General features: G+C 37.8%; 1 protein-coding gene across 4 annotated transcripts; it reads left to right on the top strand.

Moving 5' to 3' along the window:
• Positions 1 to 367: 367 nt before the first annotated feature.
• LOC117926667 (zinc finger CCCH domain-containing protein 5) lies at positions 368 to 10,948 on the top strand. 4 transcript variants are annotated; one of them, XM_034845874.1, is made up of 10 exons: positions 368 to 802; positions 1,912 to 2,061; positions 2,179 to 2,316; positions 2,463 to 2,621; positions 6,674 to 6,766; positions 7,109 to 7,225; positions 7,785 to 7,859; positions 8,008 to 8,231; positions 9,408 to 10,048; positions 10,178 to 10,948. In XM_034845874.1, the coding sequence occupies exons 1-10, from the start codon at positions 497 to 499 to the stop codon at positions 10,924 to 10,926; spliced, it is 2,652 nt and encodes an 883-aa protein (XP_034701765.1). In that variant the 5' UTR covers positions 368 to 496; the 3' UTR covers positions 10,927 to 10,948. The 4 variants fall into 4 exon arrangements, with proteins under 4 accessions (XP_034701765.1, XP_034701763.1, XP_034701764.1 ...); XM_034845872.1 differs by having other exon boundaries at positions 9,408 to 10,097; positions 10,227 to 10,948; XM_034845873.1 differs by having other exon boundaries at positions 9,408 to 10,112; positions 10,242 to 10,948.
• Positions 10,949 to 11,450: the final 502 nt, after the last annotated feature.

Genomic DNA, 11,450 nt, shown 5'->3' with positions numbered 1-11,450 from the left:
GTTTCGTTATTGTTCTTTAAAAACAAAATAAAATAGAAAATTATTTCCAATTTTTTTAGAAATAATGAATTTCAAATTAAATAATAAGTTTATAATTTTAAAAAATAATTTAAAACTAAATATATATAATGACTATAAAAAATAATAGAGATAATTAATGCTTTAAATTCTTTGATAAATTTTATAATTTTTAAGAATAATTTGAAAATTAAAAAAATGATTAATTAATTATAAATTAAATATATAATTCATTTCATCTTATAATAATAATAATAATATTATTATTATTATTATTTTATTTTATTTTCGTTTATCTTCGTCATCCAAACGGAGCTTTATTCTTTGTCCGGGTTTGAAACTGGACGAGGCAGTCATATAACCGGGTCGCAGACGAGACCCGACCCGACCCGATCACTATCATCTACCAGGAATCAATCTGTAACTCAAAGCTCTAGGGGATTCTGCGGAGATCGAACCTTGAGAATCGCTACGGAAAATGGAGAATCAGGGCATGAGTCGGAAAGAGAAGAGAAAGGCGGCGAAGAAGCAGAAGAGGAAGCAGACGAGGAGGGAGGCAGCGGTGAGGCTGCGGGAGGAAGAGGAGGCGAAGTTGAATGATCCGGATGAGCAGGAGAGGATGAGGCTGATGGAGCAGGAAGAGGCCGAGAGGTGCGAGAGGGAGAAGAGAAAGTTTGAGGAGAGCGAGAGGATGTGGCTCGAGGCGGCGGCGGAGAGGAAGAGGAGGAAAGAAGCGGAGGAGGAGGAGCGGAGGAAGATTCTGGAGGAGTTGGAGAAGAAGGAGGTTTGTGGTTCTTTTTCTCCATTTTTATTTTTTTTGTTGGAATTCCTTCGAAATTTTGATTCAGTTTAAAATTGTGTTTGGTTGGGAAGAAGCGAGGGAAAATGGAGAGAAACCGGATGGTTAAGGAATGAGGGGCCATTACGAAGTTATATGCTACTAATATGTTGGTCATTTGGGAGCATGGGGCTATTTGTGAAATTAAATTCTTCTTTCTTCCGTTTTTCAGAAACTTATTTTTTGAAAGGTTTGCATGGGAACTGCAGATTGTGTTTGGTTCCTGAGGAAGTGTGGGAAAAAGAGAGAAACAAGAATGTTGAATGATTGAATCGGAAGGGTGTGTATGTGAAGTTATATGCATAAGACAGGATGTATAGTGTTTAGGAATTACTTTTCTTACCAGTTATCGCAACAGAAAAACGCATATTTGAATCTTACCTATGTGAATATTTGCTTTAAATTGTGTTTGATTGGTGAGGTAGAGTGAGGAATGGAGAGACATCCGACAGTCAGGTTGTAAGGTCATTTTTGCAGAGTTATGTGCTTATATGTGCATCAATCGAGGGATAGGCCTGCTTGTATAGCATTTTGGAAGGACTTCTCTTTCGCTCTGCAGTTATATATATTAGCAATTTTCTAGGAAAATTTGCTTTAAATTATGTTTGGTTGCTGAGGAAGTCTGGGGAAAAGGAGGAGACTTGAGATGTTGAATCTCAAGGATGTTGGTTACATGCAGAAGACTGTCTGCATAGTATTTCGGAAGTACCTTTCTTCCTCTTGACTGCAAAAATATTTGTAACATCTGGAGAAGTAATTCCAAATGAAGGCTTAATGGTGATGTGATGTGCTTCTGTTTTTCAAAGCAAGCATTATTTGAAGCATTGTCAATAGAGACAGAAATTGTGGTGGGAGAATTTGCTTTAAATTGTGCTTGGTTGTTAAAAGTGAGGGAAAAGGAGAGGAATTTGAAATTTGAATTCTAAGGGCATGTCTACTCAGTTATATACTAGTAGGCCGGGGGGCATAGGATTGTTTGTGTGGTATTTTGGAAATACTCTTCTTAGTTTTGAGTTGACAGCAAAATTGAGCAATTTGTCTGAAATCATTTGCAGGTTGAAAAGGAGAATGAGTTGAACGAGGATGATGATTGGGAATATGCAGAAGGGCCTGCAGAAATTATCTGGCAAGGAAATGAGATAATTGTCAAGAAGAAAAGGGTCAGGATTGCAAAGAAAGATGTGGACCAACATAGTAGAAAAGAGGTATTGCTACGTCTGTTCCAATTATATGTATGGTTGTTGCCTAGATTATCATATGGGGTGTGCACTTCTCTTAGTTGTGGAAAATTTGAAATGTAAACTTCAATGTTTGCTTCACAGGAGGATACTGAGAGACCCACATCAAATCCTCTTCCTCCTCAATCAGAAGCATTTTCTGACCACAATGCATCAATAATTTCATCCCAACAGTTGTTTGCAGATGTTTCAGAACAAATCCCAAACTTTGGGACGGAACAGGTTTGACTTCTATTAATTCTATATTTCTGTTATTAGTTATTTTCCTTTTTGTGGCTGATGGTTCTTGTACTTCAAGGCTTGCACAAGTATTTCTATTTTCATTTAGAAGATTGTTAGGCCTAATTAAACAGTCATGTGTGCGGCAGGATAAAGATCATTGTCCTTTCCATATCAAAACTGGAGCTTGTCGGTTTGGGCAACGTTGCAGCAGAGTTCATTTTTACCCTGATAAATCGTGCACACTTCTAATCAAGAACATGTACAATGGACCTGGCCTTGCTTGGGAGCAAGATGAAGGACTTGAGGTTTGTAAATAATGCCTTCATGTAATTTTTGTATCCTATAATTAACTGCAACATTCTTTTTCACTGTCTATGAATCCCAGAAACCATTTTATTAAAACTGTGGTTGCCCGATGAAAGAAAGCAACTCATAGTACAGATTTGATGTAGTTAGGAGCATAGTGGCTGAAACCTTCTATATGGAGTGCTGTGCTCCATAGATTGACCTTTCTCATTACTAGTCAGGTTTTATGTGTAAAACTAGATATGCTTATTGAAATTGCATCTGACTATATAGCATGGATACAGACATAGGTGTGCTAATGCTGAAAATATAAAAGAGTGCTACAAGGAACTCTCATGATTTCCTTGGTGACAATGCATTTGTTTCCTGGTTGTTCTGAGCTGATCATGTCTATGATGTCAAAAAAATTGTTTTAAAATTCTGGATACGTCTGGAGCTAGTCGAGAATGCCTCCTAGCATGTCATAACTGAACATACTCGAATCTTTGGAATTGCTCATACTACGTGGCATGGAGAAGGTGAAAGCACTTCTGTGATTGAACATGAACTGGCTTTGCACAATTGTGTTATGTTAATGTTCTGAATTAATGATATAGTAATACCACGCTTCAGACTATATGTCTCATATAGTCTGAAGATGCTTCAGGCCTAAGGATATTTTAAATGAAAATGATGCTTCCACCCCCACTCCCACCCAGGTATGCTCCTGCTCTGGCCCAAGTGTGCCCCCACTCTGTTCAAGTTTGCTCCCACTCCTACCTAAGTATGCTCCCAATCTGAGCAAAGTTCCCATGGTAGCTCCCGGTTTTCTTTCCTTTTTTTTGAATTATTTTATACATGATTTTTTTACTGCCCTTGCTAGGACTTGAAACTGGAACCTCCCAAATCTCCACCCAATCATTTGCCACTTGAGTCAAGCCTCAAGGACAAGCCCATGCTAGCTCCCATTTCTATTTGTGTTTTCATCCATGATTTGGACACTTATTTTTGGAGTACTTTTACAAAGCGGTTATCATGAAAGGTCCATATTGTAGGTGAAATAAGCTTATTATTACTTCTAGTGGTTTTGTCTTCTAGTTTTACATGTTTGCAGGAGCTGCTAACCTTTGTAATTAATATTATCAAATTTTATTTTGACGTGTCTTCATTGCTTATTTGGAACTTGTACACTCTTGTAAATCTTCGTGCCTTTGATTTCATATCATGTGTACTTCTTATCAGAAGTGTTTTTTGGTACAAGTGATTACTGTAAAACTGTTATTTTTGTGCTCTTTGACTCAATTTAAATCAGAAATTCATCTCAAGATTCATTTGGTGGAGTTCTTGGTTTTGGCCTTGGTTGGGTTGGAGTGAAAGATTTTAGCATTTCTGTATCCTACTTGGTGCTACTCAGGAGTAGTTATCTTATCATTTTTTCATTATTGTTTAGTTGATGATATTACTGTTTATCTTATGAGTTATTTCTTTTCTATGTAACTTCTAGTCTTAATGTTTGTTGGCATACCTATATTTTGTGAACTGTATGCTATTGTAGTTGTGCACGAAGATAATCAATATCTTTGTATGATAAAAAAAATAAAAAAGATATTTCCATTTCTTCTTGCAATTTTTGTGTTCACAGAATTACAATTTGCAAATATCTTTCTGGTTTAGGTTGCATTTGTTGAGATTTATTTTCTTTTGTAATTCTTTTGATAGTTTCTTATCTGTACAAGTTCTCTGTACTCTGAGCTTTTGCTCCTTAACGACTAGTAGGCTTTGGGCAACATCTTTTTCCTGGGGTATTGGAGCTGTTCCTCTGATAGCAGTTGGTACTTGCCAAGGTTTGAGCTTGCAGGCGGCAAAATCCACTTGTAGGTGGCTGCATTTGGTGACTATTCACTGAAAAAGGATACCTGTTAATTCTATTACTGAACACAGGCTGAAAGTTATTTCTACCATCTATAATCTATGTAAGATAATACGTGTTAAAAAGAATTACTATATTTATAAAACCATTAATTTTATTTACTTATAGGTGGTTGCATTTGGTAAGTATTTACTTAAAAAGGACACCTGTTAATTCTATTACTGAGTAAAGGCGGGAATGTCATTTCTACTAGCTATACCATATGCTATATAACATGTGTTAAAAGAATTATTAAATGTTATAAAACTTTCCACTCACTGGTTCACACTTGCCTAATGCTCACGGGAACTTAATTTATAAGTTGTGTAACCCTGTCAGCAATTGTCTCCTGTGAAATTCTTGAGGCTTTTCTTCCTCATATTGTTGTATAGGCTACAGAAAGGTGTCAGCTACATACAAGTTTACTGGACTAGAAATAATTATCCCACCAGTCATTGTAGAGTTTGATACCATGGACCCCTTGCTGCCTAATTGTCAAGAAGCAAATTCGAATGGTTTGCTTGAGACTAGAAGACCCTCTGAAACAGTATGCACTGGTAGATGCATCTTTGATAGGAAAAATGGGAAATCAATCGACCATATCTTTCTTCTTTGTCCTGTCGCATTTGAGTTGTGGCAGCATCTTTTCTTTGACTGGGTTCCTGTGGCTGCCGCGCACCACCCCCCCCCCCCCCCCCCCGGGACACAGATTATCTTCATTTAGGGGTATGACAGGGTTCCTAGGAGTAGGGCCCTTTAGCATTTCATTTTGCTTGCAACCCTGTGCCAATTTGGATTGAGAGGAGCAACTAGATCTCTGATAGCAGAGATAGTTCCACTAAAGAATTGTGGGCCAGGGTGCATTACTTGTCTTTGATCTGGGCCTTGATAACTAAGGAGGTTTTTAGGTCACTATCATTTTCCCTTTATTCAAAGGATCTCTTGTCCTTCTGTTTTGTTTCTTCTCTTTTGTTTTTCTTGTGAGGGGGGCATGAATCTCTCACCCTTCCATATAATGTTTCTCTTTTGCCTATAAAATTTCTCAGTTCTTATTGGGAAAAAAAAAAGCATAAAATATTTTTCCCATTCTCATCTCCTAGGTTGTTCTTTGCTTGCAATCCCTCTTCATTTGTCCTTCCACTTTGCAATATGAACAATTTTGAATTGAGACCTTCCATAACTTCCTGGTCTCTCTATCATGCCTCATCCCTTACCAGCTTCTTTTCTTCCTTTTTTGCCTCTTCTTTTTATAGGAAACTAACATTTTCATTGCCGGATGAGGGGTAGGAGCTGGGGAATTTGCTTATTACTTTTTTTAAAGAAAAAGAGATAGAGGAGAGAGAGAGAGAGAGAGAGAGAGAGAGGGAGGGAGGGAGAGAGAATTAGAATTCAAGGCTGAGCTACCCTTCAAACGGACCGCTGAAGGATTATTGATTAATCTTGAAGAGGTTTCTTCCTAATCTTATTATCTACTAGTAGTATTATGATCCGTTAGTATTGGCAATGAGTTTACAAAATAGCAAAGACCAATTTATTATCTAGTGAAAGTAAGGAAGACAATGATAAAGTTCTAAAACTTCCTCAAAAGAAGGAATCAAGGGGCAGCTTTATCTTTTCAATAAAGTTTTGTCTTCACACTCAAATGATAGAGTTATAAGTGCATTAAGCACATTTCAATAATGTGGTTCACAATAGAGATGGTTTTTTCTTCCATTTCAGCCCATACTACTTCCTTGGGAACAACTTTCCTCTTATTGTTATGCTAAGTGCATGCATTTCTAATTATATCTCTAGAGCTATTAAGTTGATCAGTGCATTGTAGTTATGTGTATGCTATGTTTTGGGTGGGAGAACCTCAAAGTCACAGTACCATTGTGTGGTAAACCTTATTTCTCTTGAAATTGTAATATATACTAATGCTGGATTCTTCTATTCATCGACTGAAATTCGAGGAGTATTACATTGAGCATGTTAAATTTATGTGAGTGGACTTGTTTGAGTTTCTTGAGGATGTAGGGCTCATTCATTTAACATCAAACCAATTTGTGGTACTCAAATTACGTCATCTGTTGTTTCTGTTCTTAAAATTTTTGTGGATCTGTGTCTTGAAATTTGTTTTTGGCTTTTTGCTATTTTTCCTTTTGTCCCTTTTTCTTATTTCAGTATACAGACGAAGAGGTTGAACGCTGTTATGAGGAGTTTTATGAGGATGTACAAACAGAGTTCCTGAAGTTTGGAGAAATTGTGAACTTCAAGGTGACTGACTGCCATTTTTAGGCCTTCTATGATCTATCTTTAAAATTTTTGTGCTACTCATTTTGAAACACAAACCTCAGTTTTGAAGCATACCCTAACAAAGGGGCTAACAAATTCTTTGCTTTGATAATATTGGTTCCTTAAAATTTGCAAGATTTTACAATCCGTGAATTTGAATGAAGGTTCTCCTACTAGATGAAAAAAAATTTTGCTAGCTATTCTGTGAAACATAGTGATGCATAGAAAAAAAATATAATCTTTTTTTTTTATGGGAACATAATGGTAAAGTTTCTTTCTATCATCTTGCTCTCTTATTGTAATGAACGTGATATTTGCATTCAGGTGTGCAGAAATGGTTCATTCCATTTGCGGGGCAATGTGTATGTACACTACAAGTCTTTGGATTCTGCTGTGCTGGCTTATCATTCAATAAATGGTCGCTATTATGCTGGCAAGCAGGTTTTATTTCCTTTTCATTATTTCATTTAAGTTGGCACTTTGTTGTAGCTATGAAGAATGAATTATCTACAAATTTCTGCAATCTGCATATCTGTTTGCAAATAATTAATGCATTCCCTGCACCAGAACCTGATACTGGCACAACACTTCATGCTCCTAATTATAGCTGTGCGGTCATCAAAATTATCATGTTCCAAGAATGACACTCCTATGAGGTTTTGGCATTGATCACATTACTCTCTCCTCCTTACAATGGCTGTTTAGCTGACACAGAAAATGATGACTTGTCAATAAAATTTAAATACCCAAAACCGCTTTATTCTTCATCGTCTCCATAGAAAACCCTAATACACTTCTTTTCTTTCCTAATCCCCAACAAACCATAGCCCCAAATCCACCTTCTTCACCCTCAAATCGATCTTTTTCTTTTGACTCTGTTTGCAGGCAAATGGATGTGGAAAATTAGAAACAGCAGTGGCTGTTACTCTTCTTCTTCTAGAAACAACTGTCTTGTTTTTCTGGGCTGTGATTTCTTGATCTGGGTACTGGTCATTGACAGGTAACATGTGAGTTTGTTGGTGTGACCAGATGGAAAGTTGCCATATGTGGGGAGTACATGAAGTCCAGGTTCAAGGTACAACCAGCATTCTTGGATTTCTTACATGAGCCATATTTTCTGTGTTTTTTTCTGGTTTTTGCACTTATATTGTTCGGAGATTAGAAAATTTTGATTGTGGTAATGATAGATCACTTGATCTCCAATCTTACATCCTTGCCAACAGACGTGCTCTCATGGTACGGCATGCAACTTCATACACTGTTTCCGCAATCCGGGTGGAGACTATGAATGGGCCGATTGGGATAAACCGCCCCCAAGATATTGGGTGAAAAAGATGGTTGCTTTATTTGGGCTTACAGATGAATCTGGGTATGACAAAGAGGTGAAGCAAGAAAGCATGGGCTGGAGGAGGAGCACCAGCAATGCAGGAACAGTAGATGCAGATAGGTGAGCTTGTATATCTAGCACTAGATGGTGACAGTATCAAGCATTTTTTTTCCAGGATTTGAGATATTAACCTTTGTCATGATTCAATTTCTCAGTTTCTTAACCTCCATTTGTTTCCAATGAAGGAAAGGCAAATTCTTAAATCAAATGGTCCACTTTTAAGCATTTTCTTCTTTGATGGGTGTAATGCTTCTTACAATCCATTGTCTTCTTTCTATAGCTGTTGAAATATTAGTAACAGTTAAGAGCCTATGAGACTCATCACTACCTCATAAGGGCATTGAGACCATAGCATGTTACACAAAAGTGCCACTTTCTCTGTAGTGTTGTCAAAAATTTTCGAGGTCCATTTCCTAGGCAGAATGTGATCTTGGAGTTTCTATAAAAAGCACAAGAAAGAATAAGATGTTGTCTATCCCTAAGAAACTGCCGATGGCTTTTGCTGATTTAGGAAGCCCTAGAAAATGTATCTCCTGAACTGAAAATAAGAAAATTGTTGGGGGTTTGCAATATCATATTGGAAGAAGGGGGACAGGAAGAGAAGAATATCTGGACCCTGAAACTGAATTTTTTTTCTTGCTTTCTAAAACACATCTGCAGTAGTTTCATTCTTGATTCAGTATTTTGTAGTTAAAAGGTTGAAATAATTGCTAAAGTGACTTCTGGGATTGTTATAATCTACAAAGCATTGGGGAGGCAGAAAAAATGAAGGGTCAGTGGAAAAGCAGCCAGTGATGGTAGTATTGCACATATTTTCAAAATATCGAGAAATAATAAGCTTATTTCCTGGGATCTCAATGCTGATTTTGCTGGCAGTTAAATCACCCCCCTGTTCTTTGATAGCCTATGAAGAGAGATTGCCATCCTGTTAATTCAGTCTATGTTCTTAAATATCCATCAGATTGTGATTATTATTCTAATTAAAAAGATGGCACGTGTATGCTGAAGGTAAGCTTTGATTCTTAGGTGGCAGATTCCATGTTTTTAGGTGAGCTTCGATAACAATTCAAGTGCACACAAAATCTTAGTAGTCCACACGTGGTAAATGTGTTTACCCACATGTTGAGAACATTTACCCTTTTTGCTTACAGATTTCAGTTTTTCTTCCTGTCCTCTGCATTGTTCAGGTTCTTGTTCTTACCTTCATGGTTTCCCTTTGATTATGTTTCATGGCAGGTATCACTCTAGACATTCTAGATCCAGGGAGAGTAGTTACTCACATGGTGAATCTGCTAGAAGGCAATTTGATGAAAATGATGCTCATAAGAACGTGTACCATCAAAGGCACACAAGTAATGGTAGAAAACGAATCAAAACGCATGAGGAAAGATACGAAGAGGAAGCGCATTTTGGAGACAATCGGTATAGCAGGAGTAGAATTCACAATGTTGATTCTGATGGAGATTTGTTGAGGGACAGGACCAGAGACAGAGAAAAACACAATGATCACAGAAGGAAAAGCTCAAGACAACGGGAAAAGGTATTGGAATCTCCGGACGATTATGGGGAGAGCAAGAACAAAACTCATGATTCAGAAGGAGATTGGTCTGATAGGGAGGGAGACAAGTCTGGAAAACATGGTCACACAAGAAAAAGCTTGAAGCACCAGAAGGAAGCAATGGGGGTCATGGATGATCTTGGAGGCAGCAACAACAGTATTCATGAGCCTGATTCTGATGGAGGTTGGTCAGACAGGGATGGAGACCATGACGGGCATCATGATCACACAATGAAAAGCTTGAAAAATAGGAGCAAAATGTCTGAATTCTCAGACGATAGGAACAGCAAGTACAGAACTGATGCCACTGATTCTGATGGTGATTCATCACATAGGAACAGGCAAGGAGACAGATACCATAGTCACAGGCGAAAGAGCTCAAGGCACTGGGATGAATTCTCAGACGATAGGAACAGCAAGTACAGAACTGATGCCACTGATTCTGATGGTGATTCATCACATAGGAACAGGCAAGGAGACAGATACCATAGTCACAGGCGAAAGAGCTCAAGGCACTGGGATGAAGTCTCAGAAACTGCAGATGATGACGAGGACAAAAGGAAGAGAACTCGTGATACTGATCCCACTGGAGATTGGTCAGATGAGGTTGGAGAAAGACACCAAAGTAAAAGAAGGAATTGCTCAAGACACTGGTCAGATGACCATAAGGAAACAGAAAAAAATGTAAAAGATGAATTTCAGGGTCAGGAGTTTGACACTGAAAAACCAGACGTACCAAGAGTCCAAAAACATAGTCACTCTAGCAGAAAGGATGGTTCAAACAAAGAGATGATTAGCAGAGCAGATTTTATAAGTGAGGATAAAAAATCAAATGGGAATCATGAGGCCAGCAGTTCAGATCAACATGGCAGGAGAAGTAAATCATACAATCTTGATTCAAGATACCACTCTGATGAAAATATTGACAAAGAGGGTGACTGGGAACCTGAAAAACACCGAAAATCTAGAAGAGAGAAAAGTACTTCTCATAAACATCACAAGTACAGAGACCATGAAGACTACAACAAGAGCAAATCAAGAGGTGGTGATCGGTCAATCCATAGGAGACACTCAACCAGCTTAAACAATGCAGATTCTTCTGAAGAGTATCAAGACTCTGAAAATAAAGACAAGAGGCATGGTGGAAAACATCAATCTAGTAGTCACAGGCGGCACAGTGAGAAATCTAATTCCTAAAGGCCGGATGATGCTACTTACAGGAAGGTGAGAAGATATGAACCACCTTTTCAATACTTGAGCATGTTGATGATAGTGAATAAGACTTTATATGCCACTTTGCTTTCTTGATTAGTATGCTTTTTGGGGTCTAGTCCTCTGGTAATCTAGGTTTGAGGATTCTGTGTTGCATCCTTGATCTCGTTCTCCTTTTCACTTGCTCCCTTTGTTATATGTCCATTCACAATTAACCGAAAAATGCTGAGACTTAACTCTAAGCACATCAGGTGAAGTTGAATAATTAGTCCTCACAAAACTGTTTTCAGAAATAGCCTATTTGGAAACAGAACTATGGTTGTTGCCTACTCATCCTCTCCGTTTTTGGATCAAAATTTTTTGTAAGATTCCTTCTCTGTAGGGGTGTGCAAAAATTCGATCAAATCGGTTCCAACTAATCAATTTTTAAAGTTTTTTTTGCATGTCCATTCACAATTAACCAAAAAATGCTGAGACTTAACTCTAAGCACATTACGTGAAGTTGAATA

This window comes from Vitis riparia, chromosome 12, assembly GCF_004353265.1.
Source record: "Vitis riparia cultivar Riparia Gloire de Montpellier isolate 1030 chromosome 12, EGFV_Vit.rip_1.0, whole genome shotgun sequence".
Taxonomy (NCBI): Eukaryota; Viridiplantae; Streptophyta; class Magnoliopsida; order Vitales; family Vitaceae; genus Vitis; species Vitis riparia.
This window is presented reverse-complemented; position numbering and strand designations above follow the sequence as displayed.